At 37.2% G+C, this 20,349-nt stretch overlaps 1 protein-coding gene and 2 pseudogenes across 2 annotated transcripts; all 3 read right to left on the reverse strand.

Annotated features, from left to right (window-relative positions):
- Positions 1 to 4,568: 4,568 nt before the first annotated feature.
- Positions 4,569 to 5,307, reverse strand: LOC147508196 (outer envelope protein 80, chloroplastic pseudogene; annotated as a pseudogene). Its single transcript, XR_015215613.1, has 3 exons — positions 5,255 to 5,307; positions 5,002 to 5,149; positions 4,569 to 4,776 (listed from the first exon to the last, which is right to left on the reverse strand). The product of XR_015215613.1 is annotated as an outer envelope protein 80, chloroplastic pseudogene (transcript).
- Positions 5,308 to 5,324: 17 nt separating this feature from the next.
- LOC147508197 (outer envelope protein 80, chloroplastic-like) lies at positions 5,325 to 8,257 on the reverse strand. Its single transcript, XM_086596943.1, has 7 exons — positions 7,858 to 8,257; positions 7,200 to 7,237; positions 6,981 to 7,120; positions 6,752 to 6,892; positions 5,697 to 5,767; positions 5,488 to 5,566; positions 5,325 to 5,375 (listed from the first exon to the last, which is right to left on the reverse strand). Exons 3-7 carry the CDS (start codon positions 6,987 to 6,989, stop codon positions 5,325 to 5,327), a joined length of 351 nt encoding a protein of 116 aa, XP_086453069.1. The 5' UTR covers positions 6,990 to 7,120; positions 7,200 to 7,237; positions 7,858 to 8,257.
- A 9,719-nt stretch (positions 8,258 to 17,976) lies between these two features.
- LOC147508198 (very-long-chain 3-oxoacyl-CoA reductase 1 pseudogene) lies at positions 17,977 to 19,760 on the reverse strand (annotated as a pseudogene).
- Between the last annotated feature and the right edge of the window lie 589 nt (positions 19,761 to 20,349).

Raw genomic sequence — 20,349 nt, forward strand, 5'->3', positions numbered from 1 at the left:
ATCATCATATCATGTCACACCGCACAGGGGATTCTTCACTACTTATAGCTATGGTGAATATGGTGAAGTAAATATGGGTAACAATGGAGTCTTGAAGATTATAGGCATTGGTGATGTTCATGTAGAAACCAATGTCGGCTACACATTGACACTCAAGGATGTAAGACATGTCCCGGACATTCTGCTAAGCCTAATTTCTGCTGGGAAGTTAGACGATGATGGCTTTGTAAACTCGTTTGGTAACGGGATATGGAAACTGAAAGCAGAGGTTCCATTTGTAGCAGCCATAGGGAAAAAAACTTGCTCTCTTTACAGAACACAGGATAGTTTGTGTAAAGTAAAAGTGAATGCGGCAGAATAAGAAGCTTTCTCCGAACTGTGGCACATGAGACTGTGTCAAATGGGCGAAAAATGGATGGAAGTTCTTGCCAAGCAAAAGGCCTTGCCAGACATCAAAGGTATACATTTAAATAGATGTACTCACTGTTTGGTAAGAAATCAACACAGGGTGTTTTTCTAAAGATTCCCGTCTCACAGAAAGGACAGTTTCCCTGAACTAGTGCACACATATTTATGTGGTCCTATAAAAGTAGAGTCCCACGGGGAGCTTTATATTTTGTGGCCTTCATTGATGATGCGTCAAAAAATGTATGGGCATATAGTATGAAGACCAAGGATGAAGTACTTGGCGTGTTTGAAAATTTCCATAGCATGGTCGAAAGAGAGACAGAGAAGCTTTTGAAGTGTATTCGCTTAAATAATGGGGGTGAGTATATTGGGACATTTGAAGAGTATTACAAGAGTCACGGGATTCGTCATGAGCAGACCATTCCCAAGACACCGCAACATAATGGAATAGCAGAGAGAATGAAACGTACCATTGTAGAGAAGATGAGATGCATGTTGTCTCACTCTAAGCCACCTAGAAACTACTTGGTAGAAGCAATGCATACAGCCGTGCATGTGATAAACCTATTACCGTCAAAGCTTCTGAATAGTGATTATCTAGAGAGAGTATGGTCATGCTAAGATGTTGATTATGGATACTTGAAGGTATTTTGGTGCATGGCATTTGTGCATATTCCGAAGGATGAGAGATCCAAGCTTGATGACAAAGCCAAGCAGTGCATTTTTTTGGATTATGGGGATGAGAAGTTTGGCTACAAACTCTATGATCCGATTAACAAGAAGGTAATCTGAAGTCGAGATGTTGTGTTCTTGGAAGACCAAACCATAGCAAATTTCGAGGAGGGTGAGAAACTACAGGCTTTCACTAATGATCTTGTTGATTCAGAACTAGAAGTTCATACTGTGGAACGTATAAAAAGCATTGAGAATGCAGAGAGCCATGAGTTTGAAGCTCATGATGAGAATCATATTGCTCATAATGGGATAGAACCTATTGATATAGAATATGCAGATGAAATGCATGAACCACCACCTGAGCAAGCAGAAGTGCATCCTCCTGAGGCACCAGAAGATGGGGCAAGGAAGTCTGACAGAGAGAGACAAGCTTCAACCAAGTATTCACCACATACGTATATTTTACTATCTGATGGTGGAGAACATATGTACTATCAAGAGGCACTTGAAGGTACAGATAAAGAGAAATGGTTGAAGGTCATGCATGATGAGATGGATTCTTTGCATAAGAATCACACTTATGAGTTAGTTGAGAAACCGAAAGGAATAAAAATTCTCAAGAATAAGTGGATCTACAAAGTCAAACATGAAGATAACAATCCACACCCAAGGCACAAAGCTCACCTTGTTGTGAAGGGATTCGGTAAAAGAAAAGGGATTGACTTTGATGAGATTTTCTCTCCTGTAGTGAAGCTGACTTCTATCCAAGTGGTATTGGGTATAACCGCAAGTATGAACCTAGAGGTTGAGCAGCTAGATGTTAAGACAACTTTTCTTCATAGAAACCTTAAAGAAAATATCTACATGAACCAGCCAGAGAGGTTTGAGGTCAAAGAGGTAAGGAACACTTAGTATGCAAGCTGATAAAGAGATTGTATGGGTTGAAGCAGGCACCGAGACAATGATACATAAAGTTTTGATTCCTTTATAGCGAAGCCAGGATACAAGAAGTCCGCTTCCGATCATTGTGTGTTTGTTCAGAAATTTCCAGACGGAGATTTCATAGTGCTCTTGTTGTATGTGGATGATATGTTGATAGTTGGCCCAAACATCAACAAGATATCCAAGCTGAAGAAAGACTTGAGTAAATCTTTTAAGATGAAGGATTTGGGTCAAGCAAAGCAGATACTTGGGATGCGGATCACTCGTGTGAAAGAGTGGGAAGTTGTGGCTTTCAAGAAAGCTACATTGAGAAAGTGTTGAAGAGATTCAACATAGATCAAAGCCGGAAACCAATCGGGTTGTCCGCTTTGGTGGCGATTCCGCATGACCAAAGAGATGTGTCCAAAGGGTGAGCATGAGCAGATTTAGATGGAAAAGATTCCTTATGCATCCGCAGTGGACAACTTGATGTATGCAATGGTGTGTACAAGACCGGATGTTACTTTCGTCGTTGGTGTTGTAAGCCATTTTTTGTCAAATCCGGGTAAAGAACATTGGGAAGGTGTTAAGTGGATATTGAGATATCTTAAGGGCACTTCCAAATCGTGTTTGTGTTTTGGTGGAAGTAAGCCCTTACTTGAAGGCTACACTAATGCAGACAAAACAGGTGGTGTTGACTCGATAAAGTCTACCTCCGGTTATCTGGTTACTTTTGTAGGGGGAGCAGTTTCTTGGCAATCTAAGTTACAAAAAAAGTGTGTTGCCCTCTCCACTACAGAAGCCGAGTATATTGCAGTCACTGAGTGTTGCAAAGAGATGCTATGGATGAAGAGATTCTTAGATGAACTAGGGCTAAAGCAGAAACAGTTTGTAGTTCTATGTGACAGTCAGAGCACCATCCATTTGAGCAAGAATCCGAGTTTTCATTCTAGATCCAAATACATACATGTGCATTATCATTAGATTAGAGAAGTACTCGAAGACAAGCATTTGTGTATCGAGAAGATCCATACCAACAATAACGGGTCGGATATGATGACCAAAGTCTTACTGAAAGGTAAGTTTGATGTTTACTGTGTTACCGCCGGAATGGTAGCAGACTCCTCCTGTTGATTTGAAAATTGCACGGAGGTATCCCCCTTCACTTGTTCGGGAGGGAGAGATTGTTGGAGTTATCCCTTATATGAGGAAAAAAGTTCAGTCTCCTGTTTACAGGGCGCGCGCGCTCGACTTTGGCCTTGCCCAAGGTGTGGGTGCGCCCATGCCTATTTTCATCAGGATTTCTATTTTTGCGAAACTGTGAGTTTGCAATATAAGGTTTGGGTTTTTGGCAAAACCTAACAGACATAACACACGAACCAAGGCAACACAAGAGAGAGAAAGCCCAATCTTGAAAGCAATCAAGATTGAGAGATAATCTTTACAGAGATACAAGCATGTAGAGAAAGAGAGAGAGGAGTGATCTAGTAAGGTGAGAAATTGAAAAGAGTGATTGTAATCTTCCTTTCCACTTTATAAAAAGATTAGCTCTTGTGGAAGTAGGCATTATTGGCCGAACCACAGTATATCTTTGTGTTGTGATATGCGTTTTACTTCTTTACATTATTATCTGTTGTTAATAGTTGTTTAGAGAGTTAGACATGTTAGCTAGGTTGTAGTTGATAGTTAGAATTTGTCTGGAGTTGAAGTGAGTTCAAATACAAATTATCTGTGTAGTGGGGATCAATTGATATCGGTTTAACCCCAACAGTAAGGACTAAGGATAAAATGAGACGGCATGAGCAAATCTTGTTAACTTCCAAGCTTTTTTATTTTGGCTACGTTGGTTGGTTAGTCAGTGTTTTTTATGAGTTCAAAAAAGTTAGTCCAACTGAACAAAGGATTATTACTTCACTTACTTATCAGGTAACAAAGGATTATTACTTCACTTACTTATCAGGTAACTTTTGTTCGACAAGTATCCGTAACCCTGAAAATTTGGTTCTTTTGCAGGCAAATATTTTGGGAGCAATCAGATTGTGACTATATGTAGATTGTAGAGAATACATAAAACTATTGGAGATGGATAATACAAAATTTTGCTATGGCAATTATAAGTTTATAACTCACTAACTCGATCACGAGGACGCAAGTAAATGTTGCTTCATTTCTCAATTTTCATATAATTTATCTCAATATTAGAGTATGCTATTTTAAGTTTGAGCACTTCTCACTACACCAGATCTGTTGAAAAAAGACATGACAAATGTGTTGTTTTTAAAAAAAAAATAGACACTTTTGGGTGTCTTATGGTGACCCTTTTTTTTTTTTTGCAGTCAGTTTTTTTTCTACGACACTTGACATGTGTCGTTTTTAAGTTTTTCAATATTTTTTTAAAAAGGTCGAATCAGGGCCAAAAAAAATCCCTAACCCAAAATCTATTGAATCATGGCCAAAAGAAACCTACCCAATACAGGCTAATTGGATCACCTCTACCCTAGTGATCCAAAATCCCTTTAGAAGCCCAACCAAAACAAGACCCACAACATACAAGATCAAAAAAGATGATGCTTTATATATTCTAAGTTCTGACAACTTTCAACTATCAATTATCAAAATAAGAATTTAGGATATCCCAAAATACCACAAATTCCGGCATTACCAATGAAGCAACAAGTTTGTTTTATTGAAATCCCCAACAGAAAAATGGAACTGTTCATAATAGAATCATGAGAAATGTAGTGACCAGCATACCAATAATAACAGCTGTACCTGCAGCACAAGATAAGAAGTTAAATTTACAATATTATGAGCTTAAAACACATCAAGAAGTAAGAAAAACAAGAGAATTTGAAAAACAGAAATATAAGAATATGTTATACATTTATAATTATGACTGTATACACATGAAACTTCAAGAATTCTAAATACATGGCATAAACTGCAGAAGCAAACTAAATGACATGAAAGAGCAGGAGCTCTATGCTAAGTGCATACCATTGGAAAAGACACTTCTCCACTACCAACCACATACGATCGACCAGAGCCAACAGCACCTTCCTCATAACCTCTGACACTGTTAGTTCCACTAATAGCAAATGCTTCATGGGGAGAGAAACTTCCCACAACATGACCACCAGATAAACTACGCGACAAGAAAAACAATATAAGTAACATTTACGGCCCTATCTACGAAATGCTTACTTTCTTTGAAAGCTGTCGTGTTAACCCAAACAGAAGGAAATCATACCTCAAAAGAAAGCGAGCAGGACCAACTTCCACACCCTTCCTAACACGAAGCATTAACTTCGGGTTGAAACTTAACCACTTTCGGCCATAACAGGAAGACCCTGTTCCATGTTGAACACTAACTGCAATAACAAAGTGTCCAATGAGATGATGGTAGAATCCCACTGATGCTATATGTTATATATTCAAACAAATGTCAGCAACTTGAATTGAAGTTTAAGAAAAATAAGTTACCATTGAAGACCCATGGTCACCAGAATCAGTGTAGATGCTTTCAAGTTTGGCGAGTAGCATGTCATCATGTGTATTACCACTGGATCAGGAACAAATTTAAAAGGAGATTAGATATTATAATGACAACTATAACAAGCTATCCAGCATAATAAATCATTCAGATGAATTTTAGACTAGAGGTAGAACCAAGCAAGGTTTGGCACGCATACCTAGCAGTAAGTGGGCTGCTGTAATAATCCTTTCTAAGAGGATTCCCTCTTTCATCACGAGCACCAGCACGCTGAGAAGTTTCAATTTAAAACATATATCGAAAAGTGTACAAGCAACACTGCCACAATATTGTGATAATATATAAACTCTTGCTAAGTGATTAGCACACTGACACGTCCGTCAAATTCTGATACTATTATCTATTCTTTTCTTTTTCACTTGGTAAAGTAGAGATATTTTACAAATTACCAAGAGAGAACATTAGAGTTGTGTAGGATGAGACATCCTACCCTACAACAGTGGAGAATAGCAAATATAGAAAAAATACAGTACATAACAAAAGAGCATACTAGCCCGTGCTCATCAACGACTCCCATCTAAAGACAAAATTCCCGAACAGGTATCCCACTATTCGTCCAGACTTTCGAACAAAACTTACTATCTAATGTCATTAAAAATTTAAAAGTTCATGCAAATTGCAAAGCATACAAGAAATGTAACGACAAGTTGATACACAACACGAAAATCACATTATCAACATGCATACATCAATTCAAACATATATCCAAATAAACTAAGACATCTAAAAGGTGTTTAGTATTGTACATGAATATGACTATCTTCCCACCTACACCTACAATACAAAAAGATATATTCATGCTAGAAGAGTTAAATAATATATCAGAAAAACCAAAAACATGTAGTAATACATTACCATTACAAGGATGCAGATAACAGAATAAGAGTTATTCATTGTCCCTTTTATTTTTTCAATTGTCAAGTTATTTCAAACAACGACAGTCTAAATATCAATGTATGCTGCGTGAAGGTAATAGGATACAAAGTGGGACTGAAACCCAAAGGTTGGTCATGGATCCAGGAACCAGTGCCAAGCCATGGCAGGGCAACTTTTATAATCCTTGCTATACATGAATATTGTGATATATGACAAACCATGTCAGACACATCTTCCAGATACCCCTATTATTTAGATGCTAAAAGCCTAAAACAGGTACCACAATTAATATTTAATACTAAAGAATCAATGACATACCTGATAAATAATCCCAGACGTTCCACTCCACTTTGGTCTTATCGGTCGACTGAATTCAATACCAGCTGTTATCCTACCAATGGTCACGTTACTACTATCGGGTTGATTACCATGAACAAGAGTTCCCGGGGTTCTTGAATTCTATAAACAAAAAATAAAAAACAAAAGGTACTAGTTAGACAACTTTCTATTGATGAAAAATGAACAAAATTAGAATATCTTTACCAACCTCGACCATGATTGATCTAGATGTGCGCTTATCATCTCCTTCAATCCAAGGATCTGTATAATTGATGCGGAAAATAGAGTCGATTTTCCCCCTTTCCCATGCATTAGTTCCAAATTGTACATGTCTTGTACTTTGCCAACCTTTACTCCATTAGATAAGTAATCAGTCACAATAGTCGTAAAAATGATAATTATGGGTTGGTAAGGACATGGAACAAACCTCCACAAGAAGATCAACAGCCCAGGCTCTGCATTGTGCTGCAACATTGTAAACCAAATATAAGTACAAAATTGTAATAGCTAGGCGTCTGTGTTGAAGGGCCAAAGAACTCGTGATTATATCAACAAATAAAACATCAAGGAAACTGTGCTAGACATTCAAAAACCCTGAAAGCCTACATGAATTAGGAGCCACGCCTTCATACTAAAAGAAACGATTTGTATCACAAGTTACCAAACACAAAACTTTCACTTAATTTTTTTATTATTTAAAATAGATATTCCCCAAAGCTCCTATGTCAAGACACCAAACAAAAAAAAAACCCACCACTAAACATCATCAATAGCATTACAGCATTACACAACATGATTGCCTAACAAATAATACTCCGCAATAGCACCACAATGTTGAATTTGGTAATTTTTAATTTCTAAACTTTTAATTATGTATCTAGGTTTCATTACCAAACACAAAACCAACTGACAAATCAATGAATCACTAATTTCGAATCTTATTACAATACTACTCTGTTTAACTAATTTCGAATCTGATTACATGTTTGAAGATTATATGAATTAATCATTGACAGATTAAAAAGCGTCAAAATCTAAACCAAAACGCTTAACCAGGACAGTTGAAATCAAATAATTGAAATTACCTGAAGAGATTGTAGATTTGATAAACACAGTGATTTGCTGAAGATAGCGATTTGAGCATCGATCAAATGTTATGAAGATTTTGAGAGCGAGGGTTTTCTCTTATTTTTGTGAGAGAGAACGAAAGTGTGAAGAGACGGTTATTTTTTTGGGTCCCTTTTTTATTTTTCTATGGGTTGTGATAATGTGATCGGTAGTCTTTCTTTTTGAATCTGGTGTAGTGTTTACTCAAACTCCCTTATACTCTCTTGGGACACCATTCCCTACGTCGTATCCAAATTTCACTTTCTCTTTCCAAAAATAAAAAAACAAATATAGAAACAAAATAATAACTAGTATACTGCTAAGTAGTAGGGGCGTGAGCCGAGAGGGAGAAGTGGAAAGGGATAGGGAGGAGTGGAGTTTGAGAGTGCGTAGGGAGAGAAAGGGAGAGGGCGTGAGCGGAACATGACATTTCGTTAATAATTAATAATTATGTACTTTTTTAATTATTATTATTTAATTATAAATTTTCTTATGAAAAAAAAATTGACCACCACACCTTGGACTAAAATTTAAACACATTAAAAAAAATTCAAAATGTTCAGATAAAATTTTAGTCAAACCACGCACGTAACCATGTTAAGTTAAAAGATTGAAATACTATGTTCAGTTAAAATTAGCCAAACCATATAACCCTATTACTCAAATGTTTTGAAGTTAGGAAATCAAAAGTCCTGAGTACCACTTTGGCATAATTAATTAAACCCAATTCTACACAATGAGAAGTTTTTATTTTATCATGTCACAAATCCCCTTTAAGAGTCTCAACAATTACTAATGTGGTCATTGTATTGGTAGAGTCGGTATGCAGTTTTTGGCTATAAATTTAATACATACAACAAAATACACGTAAGACTCAACAAATTGTTTCATTACAAAGCTCTCACGCTCCAGTTGCACCTAAACATATGGTGCATATTTACACTAATAATCAAACTTAAAGAATATGAGAGTGGAGGTGAATCAAAGTCCAGTAGGAACAAACGAAATACACTAGCATCAGATGAAGTTAATAATCAAATATGCAGCAAGTGTAAAAAATGGTTCTGCATGGTTGGTATTTGCCGAGTCCCTACATAGATTAAAAAAAACAAAAAACAAAAACTTTATCAAGGTAATAAAAAAAACTTTCTTGGGTAATGACATAGACATTACTTCAAATAAATATTACGATGTGTTAATAAGACTATGTTCAATTTTAATTATTTAAAATCAACCCAGCAACCATCATTTTTTTTTCCTACAAAAAATCCGGCAAAATTTCATTTGTATTTTCAACATTTCAAATACCCAAAACCTGTCATAACCTGAAAATCAAAATAACATAATATTCATATATCAACCCTTCCAAGTTATATATAACCTTACATAGTTTAAAAACCAAAACATATTTATATACAACGCCAACCAAATATATACAACACCATCAAAAAATATACACAACACCTTCCAAAAGATAAAGTAGTGACTACACTACAAACATATACATACATGAAAATAAAATGTTAACTATAAACAACTTCACTCCAAAGCTTTTACTCCTCGTGGTCGCTTCTATATACTCCACTAAACTCGATCGCAATCTTCGATAGTTATATCTGAAAAGAGATATAAGGGGTGAACAAAAGTCCAAAGAGAAGATACAACTGCTATTAATTATCATAAAAACATTTCACGCATAAATATAATAGACTAGTGTACACCTAAACATTTAAACCACCAATCTAACCATCATAGCAATATCTACCACAACCTGAGTACATTCCACAAATCAAAACACGTTCTAAATAATTTATAGAGATAAATGGATGCCTAGAAAAGTATGTGGGATTTCCTGGATTTCATTAAGGAAGCATTCATCTCTTAGAAACCCCATAACTGCGGCTAATTTAAATGACAAAGCCCACGGCCCATTTAAAAGACAAGCCCGCGGCTAATTTAAATTACCTACACCATTAATCAATACTTACCGGGGCTTCAATCTCTGTAATCATAGCTCAATAATATAGCAAGCTACACAATCAACTAAACTTCCATCTCTAAAACCAATACCATATAGCCAATCATTCTACAACACAACCAAGCTTATCACACACATCACATCAAAATATCATACAATATATATTTTTCATAAATGACTAAGAGAAGTAATATCCACCTACATTCTACTCAAGAACCAAAACCAAACCTCGGTTAACTTCATGAACCACTAGATCTCTTCCATTACAAACCACTGAAAATAAATATTGGTAACTTATATTAATCATTTAGTCATACTCTAAACCAACGAGGATTCTCTAGTGTCTAACCGAAATACCAAACCCTAAATTACACTCTACGATTATAAAGATGATTTAAAATTCATCAAGCGACAATGAAATTGACTCCACTATTACTGTTCATATCCTCAATTCAATAAAATCAACTAACACAATGAAAATTACAACTACTTAGCTTTAAATTCGTGTTTCTACAAATACCTAACAAAAAACCGATGAAAATCATGTCTAAACACTTAAAAACTAAATAATTTTGTATGGTTATCATAGAATAATGATAGGGTAGTGTCTACAACATGATTTCTACTCAAAATATCAATTCTAGATGATGAAAAAATGAAGACGAAGCAAAGAACACGAAAATTTCAACAAACTCACCACTTGAAGCTTTGATTTCATCACCCAAATCAATACCAATGCACTCTAATCACTTAGAGAACTTAATTCAATCTATTTTCAGCAAAACCCCTCAAATTTTTTATGGCATTTTACCAAAATTTCAAAGTTGTACACTTTCTTGGTGTCTAGAAGGTGGAGTTGTGACCAGCTAGCGATGATTTCTAAAACGGAATTAGTTGATTTTCTTAATGAACTTTGGCAATCTTTGTGATATATTGAAGATTTCGGGGCCTATCATAAAGTGTACCTTTTGCATGAGGATAGGAAAGAGTCAAGTCGCCTAGCATAACCAAAAATCTTATTTCTGGAAAAGGCCAACCAAGGAGAATGGAAGTGGAAGTGTGAGATCGACCATTCCACCCCACTTCTAGGTATCTCCGACCTATACCTACATCTGCACTTCCTTGCTCTCTTGATATACATAATATTCTACCCTCTACAAGTTCAAGCTTATAGAAAAATTAACCATTTGACAAGAATTAACTTTTTTCTTAACAACTTTCCAGAAAGCCCTCCATAAGTCCATAGAATACTCAATTGTTCTGAAAAGCCCAAATCACAAGAAATCTCCTAAATACCTAATTTTGTGTGTGTGTATTACACCAAATCTCTAGTACGTTAGAAATATTACTTGTAAGGCTTGAAGTAAGAGACAGCATCACAGAATAAAAAGAAAACAAAAAAGGGGCAAAATAATAATAATCAACACATAGTAAATGACATAGATCACACAAAAATGCCTCCTCCATAGATCAATAATTGACAAAATGTACAGATTGTGAGTTGTGACACCTAAATCCCAAGGCTTACCAACCTCTATACCTATGACCAATGCATCTATTCTATGTTTTTCCTCTCACGAAAATGAGTTATTAGATCCTTACAAACTACCTTTCAAACGGCAATTTATGTTTCTCAAGAACAAAAAATAAGTACCACCATATCGTCACAAGTAAAATGTACGTAAGATCATCGTAACATTTGTTCATAGTTCATACTATTCAAACCATGAAATCTCCCCATAGGCCATGAAATCTTCACATGTTCCATTACTTATTTACTTCCATACTAGTTTTAACAAATACATTCATGGAATAAAGCATTCTCTATATTCTACCAAAATGACTAGCTAATACTCAATCTTAACACAAAAAGTTATACACGATCACCAAACAAATATTAGCCAAGCATGGTTTCGAGAAGGAATAATAGGTGACTTCCTTACCAACTTCAAGATACACATAGTAGTAAGCGCAATAGTCAAAGTGCTTTAGCAGCAATTTGATATTCCCACAAGATACCGAAAAGAGTCATAGAAACTTATTTATAGGGGTATTATCGTTAAAATAATTTAACCACGAACACACTCAACACATGATCGTAATAGAGTTCAAGAATAGAAAATTGATTTGAATCGAACATTTAAAGGACCAATAACTAGTTTGAACCAAATAAAAGGGAAACATTACTCTCCAAAAATCAAGAAGATTAACAATCAAATATTTCAAATTTCTCGACCAAATTAGAACATAACAACAAAAAATGATAAGAAGCTATATAAAGACAAAGAGCTAAACTAATTTCTCTACCAAAATCAATACTATAAAGTTAGTTGTTTTCAGCAGAAATTCCAAATGAAGCAATTGGAGATTAAACACCAACAACTACTTACATTCTCACATTAGCTAGTGCCTTCAATACCCCACATTCAAACCACCAAATCTCAAAATTCCACTATCATTAAACTTCACGTGAGCACTTGCCATACAACCCATGATCACAAACGAGAAACCAAGCGAGAAGATTCGATACCATTTAAATGAGTTATGCTTCCTTCATTCTTAGTTTCGATACCATTTTTCATCTTTCATGATAAACTAACAAAAAATATTCAATAAAATCCAAAAGTGAGATTTATTTCAAAGAAAACCGAATCAAGTATAAACCACAAAGCACAATTGAGATACAATCAAAAGGAAAGCTAAAAACTTTGATGAACGGATATAGTAGAAAAGGTAGAACTTTGGAACTTACCTTCTTTAATGTAAAGGATTTGCCGCACTTTGCTGTCGGATTTGTTGAGAAAGTTACCCTGCTGCGGTTGTTATAACAGTTGCACAAAAAGTAATGAAACCTGATTCTTGACCAATTTTCCAAATAGAAAGCGAAATATTGTGGGGTGTTGTGAAGAAGAGATAGAGAGAGTGTGTGCCAGGGGAGTGATGGATTTTGGCGTGGAGAGTTTTGGTAGGAAGAAGATATAGGGAGAGCGAAGGGAGTTTAAATAGCGAGAACGAGTGAGTGAAGAGAAATTGTAAAAGTCGCGGATGCATTGCATGTAAACGCGACAAGTTGTTTTTGTCCGAATACCCCCCTTCTCCCAAGATCGTTCGCTCCCGCTCACTCGATAATAACTTACCTAATTAAATAACTAAAACCATAAATAATAACAAAAAAATAAAAAAACTTACCAATATTTTCACAAACAAGAAAAAAAATAAAGAAAGAAAGATCCAATTTTAGTTATCGCAAAAAAAATAATAAAAAAAAAACCCCCTTCGTTCATCTTTCTTCTCTCTCCCCGACCGCCAGCACCACTCCCCCACCGCCTCCACCAGCACCCACTACCATCGGAAAACTCATCTCCATCAATCCCATCAACCCAAAAATGGATCTACAATCCACTACCCGGAAAACCCGACCTTCTAACTCTGCAACACCACTTGCGCTGCTACCACCGCCCACCACCTACCGCCACCACTATCTTTAAACACAATCCTCACATCGATCAACCACTGCCTCTCACCGCCTCCACCTACAACGCGGTGGCCTCCTCTTAGCTTATTCACCATCTCTCACCACCACCATTGCACACAATTGAACTGCCACAACCACCACCCTCCGCCACGAATTGCTACGTCCACCACCACCTTCTCCAGATCATTTCCTTATTCGCCATGCCTGGTTTCAATCCACCACCTCCTTAACAACGCCCTCCAGCCACCTTCTCCTCATTCCCATCGCCTGTACCACCATCACAACCCAACCTCCACTACAAAACAGTCGTCACTACCAGCACCCTTACTACAACCCCATTTCCATTGCCCAATTCACACATCACCCAATACCCAACCTCCATCACAACTGTGAACCCACTACTTCCTAGCCCCACTCTTTCTACCTTTTCAGCACTCTTCAAAGTATATATATTTTAATTCTTATCCTTATTATTATTATTATTATTATTATTATTATTATTTGTTTAGCACCTGTAGATTTTGTGGGATGAGTTTTGGGATTTGTTGAACTGTCGACAGGATTTGGTTGTGCCATTTGGGGATTTGTATGATGGGATTTGGTTTTGCCGATTTGGGGTTTGTTCTAAGGGAGTTGGGATTTGTCGATTTGGGGATTTGGGTTTTGTTCGACTAGAATTTTTGAGTGTTTGACGAGATTTGGCTATGAGAGGGAAGAAAAGTCTTGCTCTCTCGGTTGCTTCTTCTGGGTTCATTGACCCAACACCTAAGAAGCGTGTTCACTGTCCTTTCCAAGGTCGTCATGGATGCACAAATGGAGTAAACAGTAATGGGTTTACTATTTCCTATATTTTCACGCATTTCGATAAACAACACATGGATTATCAGTTGAATATCGATAGGGTACGGGATGAACTTAAGGAGGATCGTGAACTTTTTTTGTCACTAGAGGATTCCTTAAAGCCATTAGACAAATGGATTTGTGGCATTTGTCTTTGCATCCACGCATTTGGTATACCATGTCGTCATCCAGATGATACCATACCACCACCTGCTTTGATGGAGAATGGGGAACCCGAATGTGTCATTGTGGGCATACCACAACCACCCCCTAAGCCCAACACTACAGATCTTACACCCATAATAGAGAGGGGTGACGATAATACCCCTAATCCGTTTGTTGTTGCATCCTCTCTTGATGAGACGTTACTTGATAGTGCATTTCGTATACCTTTCCGTATTATGAAAAGTATACCACGTGCTTGTCATTTGCCTTTTTCTGGTGTACTGAAATCTGCTCTCTGGGATATCACAGCTGATCCTGGTTCAGTTATGCCCTGGGTTCGTCTCCTTCTTCTACCGCGCTGTACTCTGCAAGTTTTTCAACCACAGAATCGTCAGGAACGTCGTTCTGATACTAGAAAAAACCTTCAACAAAAACAGATTCTCCATGCTTTGATGACATGGAATGAGCCTGGTGGGATGTTTCGCCTCTTAGAGTCTGTAATAGAGCCTCCTTCAATCCAGTTAACCAGGAAATCCGTTCCCACTCAGAATGTGTGTCGATGCTTACAGAAAGTTACCGATGGATATTTTGCTGCAGCGGTACAAGTGTTATCATCATCAAGGGTTGCCTCTAATACTGCAGAGACTGTACATGCATTAAAGGAGAAACACCCAATGCGACAACCACCTATGAGACCAACGATTCTTTTTGCTGAGCCCCCTTTATTAGTAGAGAGAGACACCTTATTGTCATGTATTAAGTCGTTTCCGAAAGGTACTTCTTGTGGTCGTGATGGTCTCTGTGCTTTGCACTTGTTAGATGCCATGAGTGGTGCTGCAGCAGCTATATCGTCTAACTTGTTAGATGCCTTGGCTTCGGTGGTGAATTTGTGGTTACAGGGACAATGTCCGCAGCCGTTAGCAGAATTTATAGCGAGTGCTCCGCTCACTCCACTTCTTAAGCCGGATAATAGCATTCGTCCGATAGCTGTAGGTATGGTTTGGCGACGTCTTGTTTCCAAAATTGCAATGAAAGGGGTTTCCAAAGAGGTGGTAGGGTACTTGTCGGATTTTCAGTATGGGGTTGGTGTCCCTGGTGGAGCAGAGGCAATTTTGCATGCTGTTAATCGCATGGTATGTGCTAACGGTAACAATACATCTCTTTCTATGTTGTTAGTAGATTTTCAGAATGCCTTTAATATGGTTGATGTTGCTAGTAGATTTTCAGAATGCCTTTAATATGGTTGATCGGACTACTATGTTGAGAGAGGTTCGCATTCGCTGCCCCGTTATTTCCCCTTGGATTGAGTATTTGTATTGTCAGCCTGCAAGATTATACTTGGGGGATGATTACATATGGTTTGCTTCTGGGGTTCAGCAAGGTGATCATTTGGGTCCCCTTCTCTTTGCACTGGTGTTGCACCCTTTGATTCTACAAATCCAGTCAAGTTGTCAATTATTGCTCCAGGCTTAGTACTTAGATGATAGGACTCTAGTTGGGGATTAACAAGTGGCATTTCTGCGTATCATCATGAGGAAGAAGGGCCTTCTTATGGGTTGGTTCTTAATGTGGCCAAGATCGGAGATATTTTGGCCATCAATTGGATCCGCGTCATTCCACTCCCGGTCTCTTTCCTTGATTTATCTTGTCCCGGCATGATGGGGTCGGGTTACTTGGAGGGGCAAGAATCGATTCTTCTTTTGTCATGAGTCTTGCTCGTAAAGCGTGTTGAAAAGGCTATGACTTGATGGACCGTTTAAATTTGCATTAGAGGATCCACAAGTGTGAGTTAACACTTTACGAGCTTGTGTTGGGCTCTCCAAGTTGGTTTTGCGTTATTAGGACTTGTCCACCACTTTTTTTTTTAGGGGAGGACTAAGACTTTTGATTAGCACATTCGCATGGTTCTGCAGGGCATTATAGTTTCTGATGGTCCTGGCTTCGATGATTTGTAGTGTCGTTTAGCGACGCTTCCATTGCGCCTTGGTGGGTTAGGTATCTATTGTGCCTCTGATGTCTCTGCTTTTGCTTTTGTGGCCTCCCGTTTTCAGACTTCAGAGCTTTAGAACCACATTCTTAGGAGTTGTGGTCCAGTGCCTATAGGTGAGATCCTTAGTGATGCTACCAGTGCATTGCGTCTCTGTCTTCCCGATTTTGACTTTGATTCTCTGGCTGTGAATGTTACCGTCCCCTCAAAACCACAAAAAGTTTTGGCGGAAGCTTTTTACGGTAAGATTGTTGCTAGTCTTGAGAGGGAGTTTGAGTTCTCTACTTTCGTCGAAAAGCGTTGGATGCTTTGCAAAATGAATATGCAAAAGATTTTCTACTTGCTATTTTCGATGGGAGTGGGGCGACAAATGTGTCAGTGGAGTATCGGTCATTTCAAAAAAATCTTATGATTCCTCAGACTCGGACGGGTCTTTGTCCCGTATGCAAAAAGTAGATTAGATGCCTTTGGGGACCATGCATCACATTGTAGACATTTTCCTGATTTTAAATACAGACATGATCATGTTAGAGACATTTTGTGTGATGCATTTTGGAGGGCTGGGGTACAAGTGAAGAAAGAGACTCTTGTTAACTTTCTCACTGATCCGAATGAGGGCTGATCGACACTTTGGCCTGCGGATGTATTGATATACAGTTGGTCTGAGAGGAGACATGCATGTGTTGATATAACTGGTGCCTCTCTGTTGGTAGGGGTTGGGAATGGAGTCTTTGAGGTGAGAGAAGCAGCTAAGAGGTAGTGACAGGGAAGATGGAGAAGCATGAGGAAGCTTGCACGGCTAACCAGCATTGTTTCATTCCGTTTAGTTTCGACACTTTCGGTTTCTTAGAACAACAGGTTGTTGAGCTTCTCAAGAGACTTCAGAGAGTTATGGACAGTAACGTTATGACAGCTGATTCTAACGAGTTTGTTTTTAGAAGAATAGGATTTGTTATTCATAAAGGACTTGCGGCGCAGCTTGTTGCACGCTTGTCCTAATTATTTGTAAAATTCCTCATCTGTATCAATAAAATTTTCACTTAAAAAAAAAATAATTAAAAAAAAAAAAAAAAAAAACCCTGAATAAGGTTAATTTTTTTCTAGTGCATCTTCATATTCAGTCACACCATTTTCATATTTAAAACATTTATCTTTCTTTATATGTTTGTTCAAGTCAATAGATAAAGAACAGACAATTTTTTTTTTCTCTATTCAAAACTAATATAAACTAAAGTGATAAAAAGTAGAACTTTGTAACAAGAAAATGAGAGAGAGAGATTGATAATGAGTAAGGTGATTTTTTTGGGTGTTGGGTTTTTTTGGGCTTTGGATTTTTTTTTTTTTTTTTTTGTTTGATGAAATATATGTAAGTTTTTTTATTATTTATTTGTTACTATATTGAGTTTTAGCCAATTAATTGAGTAAGTTATTAGTTATTTATTTGTCTCTATTTTCGTTTTTTTTTTTTGAAAAAAATATATATAATTTGGATGCCACCTAAGATATGGAGTCCCTAGGGAGTTATTAATGGAGTCTAAATAGATTTTTTGTTTAAGTTTTTAACTCGGATCACGTTAACTCAAAGCAATCCAAGCTGTCAATCTCTCATGCACAAATCAATATCTTCATTCTAGCTAGATGAAAATATATGATCATTTCTCATTCTTGTTCTTCATCAACTCCTTTAACATTCCTTTCTCTCTTGTGATAAGAAAATACTTAAAAAGGAGCCAGTTCAGGAATGCATCAGGCAGTGCACGCAATACACACAATTCAAGGGAATGTGGCCAATATGGCAAACAGATATGCTCATATCCAATCCAACGGAGGCTTGCTTTAGCAAACATCTCTGGTGAAGGTATGAAAAATGAAGTTCTTCTAATTGATGCCATCTTTGTCGCAACAAGTAGAGGTATCTACATAATCATAGCAAAATGATATATTGTGTTTAATAACCAAAACAAATCAATATAATGTACGCAAAATATAAGCTAGGAAGAAAATTAGGCAATATATATATATGAGTGTAACTATTGATGAAACAAAACCAGAATTTGGTGTAAGCGAGATAGACGTTTAAGATGAACCTGGCATTGTATGTCTATTCCATATTGCTTATACTCCAAACTAATGCTTCTTGAGAACATCACTATGTATCTGTAATCCAAAATTAAACTGAGTTCTGTTAGAACGCTAAATTGTAAGCTAAGTTGTGATCAAGTCCAGCCAGATGCGATGCACACTCCATTTTGCCAGAGGACCTAAGTCAGACTCGCACTTGGACTTAATCAGAAAGACATGCAAAATGAACACAAATCAGCTAAGGATGGATAACTGAACATTATATGCCCGCTTTTCGGGGAGTGTTAAAAATGGATAACTGAACATTAAAACCATGACTAAGACTAGTCATAGAAAGTTTGCCACCCCAGCTGCACTAGTAAGAAAAATATTGCTGCATTTGGGCTACTAATTCAATTAGACTCTAATTGGCATATGGTCTCTTCATAATCCCTAGTTAATTGAGTCGATCTGTTGCATGCATTTGAGATGGACTAGCAATCTAGCATATTAGACTATCCATTTTTAAGGAAGCTATGAAGTAATTTAACTCTTTTAGCAACTACTAATTGTTCCAATAAAATTATAACGTAGTTTCATACTAAAATAAATAAATGTAACAAAATAGCAGTAGAAGACACAACAACAAACGCATGACTCAGTATTGACGCACGTGGAGTTAGCAAGAGAGAAAGAGAGCTTACGCTTTGGTAGCGGCATAAACAGTAAAGAGAGGGTATGACGGAACGATAGAGGATGAACCAGCACCAGAACCAATGTTAACAATGGCACCTTTCTTCTTCCTGAGCATTACAGGAAGCACTGCTTTTGTCACCCATGTTACACCATCCACGTTCGCTCGAACAACACTGTCCGCATATTCTGACTCAACTTCATGAAAATATTTCGGGTATGGGTACCCCAATGCAGCATTGTTAATCAAGAGCCCGACGTCTAACCCGTGTATCCCTTCCTCAATCTTGCTGACAATCTCATCGCTGTTATCCTTGGAAAAATCGATAACTATGTATTTGACTTGAACTGTGCTACCATATCTTTCTCGTATGTCATTAGATGTATGTTGGAGTTTTGAAGGATTTCGACTAATCAAAACTAAGTTAAGACCTTTAGAAGCCAATTCAAATGCTAGAGCCTTGCCAATTCCATTTGTAGCACCAGTGATCAGAGCCCAAGAGCCATAGTCTTGGAGATTCTTTGGTGGTCTAAGGAATGTGACCCAGACCCACCTCAACAACATCACTAGAGTCCTGCACAGGGAGATGAAACCTGCGATACATGGTAGAATTACAAGGATAGCTTGCAACCGGCCCATATATGTGAGGGTTGTTTTGATGGCGATGATCGAGGGCGTCTTTGCTCTGTTTTTTTCTTTGCTCTAGTATGCTATTGAGTAGTTAAGATTTGTGAATTTATAACAGACCAATGGAGGTGATTTGGATGGAGTAGATCAGTAATAGGACCCTAAAATAAATAGATATCTCTTTTACTTATGGCTTAATTGAGGATATTGACAATAGTTGGAATGCCATACAATCGAAATATATTCCACCTCTAGAAAGGATTAAGAAATGAGGTCAAATGGTTAGCAGGTAGAAAGATCATGACTTCTGCATTTAGTTGCGTGACGGCGATACTGAAGGAATAAAACATTAAAACCTGACTCGATCTTTCTATCGTGGAAATACCTTTATATACCAATATATAAACTTACATGAGTAGATTAACACCACTAGAGAAAAACTGAATATCAAAGAGAAAAAGGTCTTTCGAGGTGCCAACACATTAAGTATAACGAAAATGTTGTAAAATTTGGGAAGAATTAATGGAAAAAAACTTCTCGCTCTCAATGGTATTTCTTTTCCAACGAGTCACCAAGAAAGATATTCCTAAGCCAGCAAAAATAAGGCCATTGAATAACATAAACCACAACCAATATTTGGACT

The sequence above is a fragment of the Coptis chinensis genome, chromosome 3 (assembly GCF_015680905.1).
Source record: "Coptis chinensis isolate HL-2020 chromosome 3, ASM1568090v1, whole genome shotgun sequence".
NCBI classification, from domain to species: domain Eukaryota; kingdom Viridiplantae; phylum Streptophyta; class Magnoliopsida; order Ranunculales; family Ranunculaceae; genus Coptis; species Coptis chinensis.

What these genes read in the sequence shown, in the direction of transcription:
- LOC147508197 (XM_086596943.1), bottom strand. An exon ending in CGTCTGGGATTATTTATCAG is followed by an intron (nt 5,768 to 6,751) that starts GTATGTCATTGA and finishes GAAACTTCTCAG; the next exon opens with CGTGCTGGTGCTCGTGATGA. An exon ending in AGCAGCCCACTTACTGCTAG is followed by an intron (nt 5,567 to 5,696) that starts GTATGCGTGCCA and finishes TTCCTGATCCAG; the next exon opens with TGGTAATACACATGATGACA.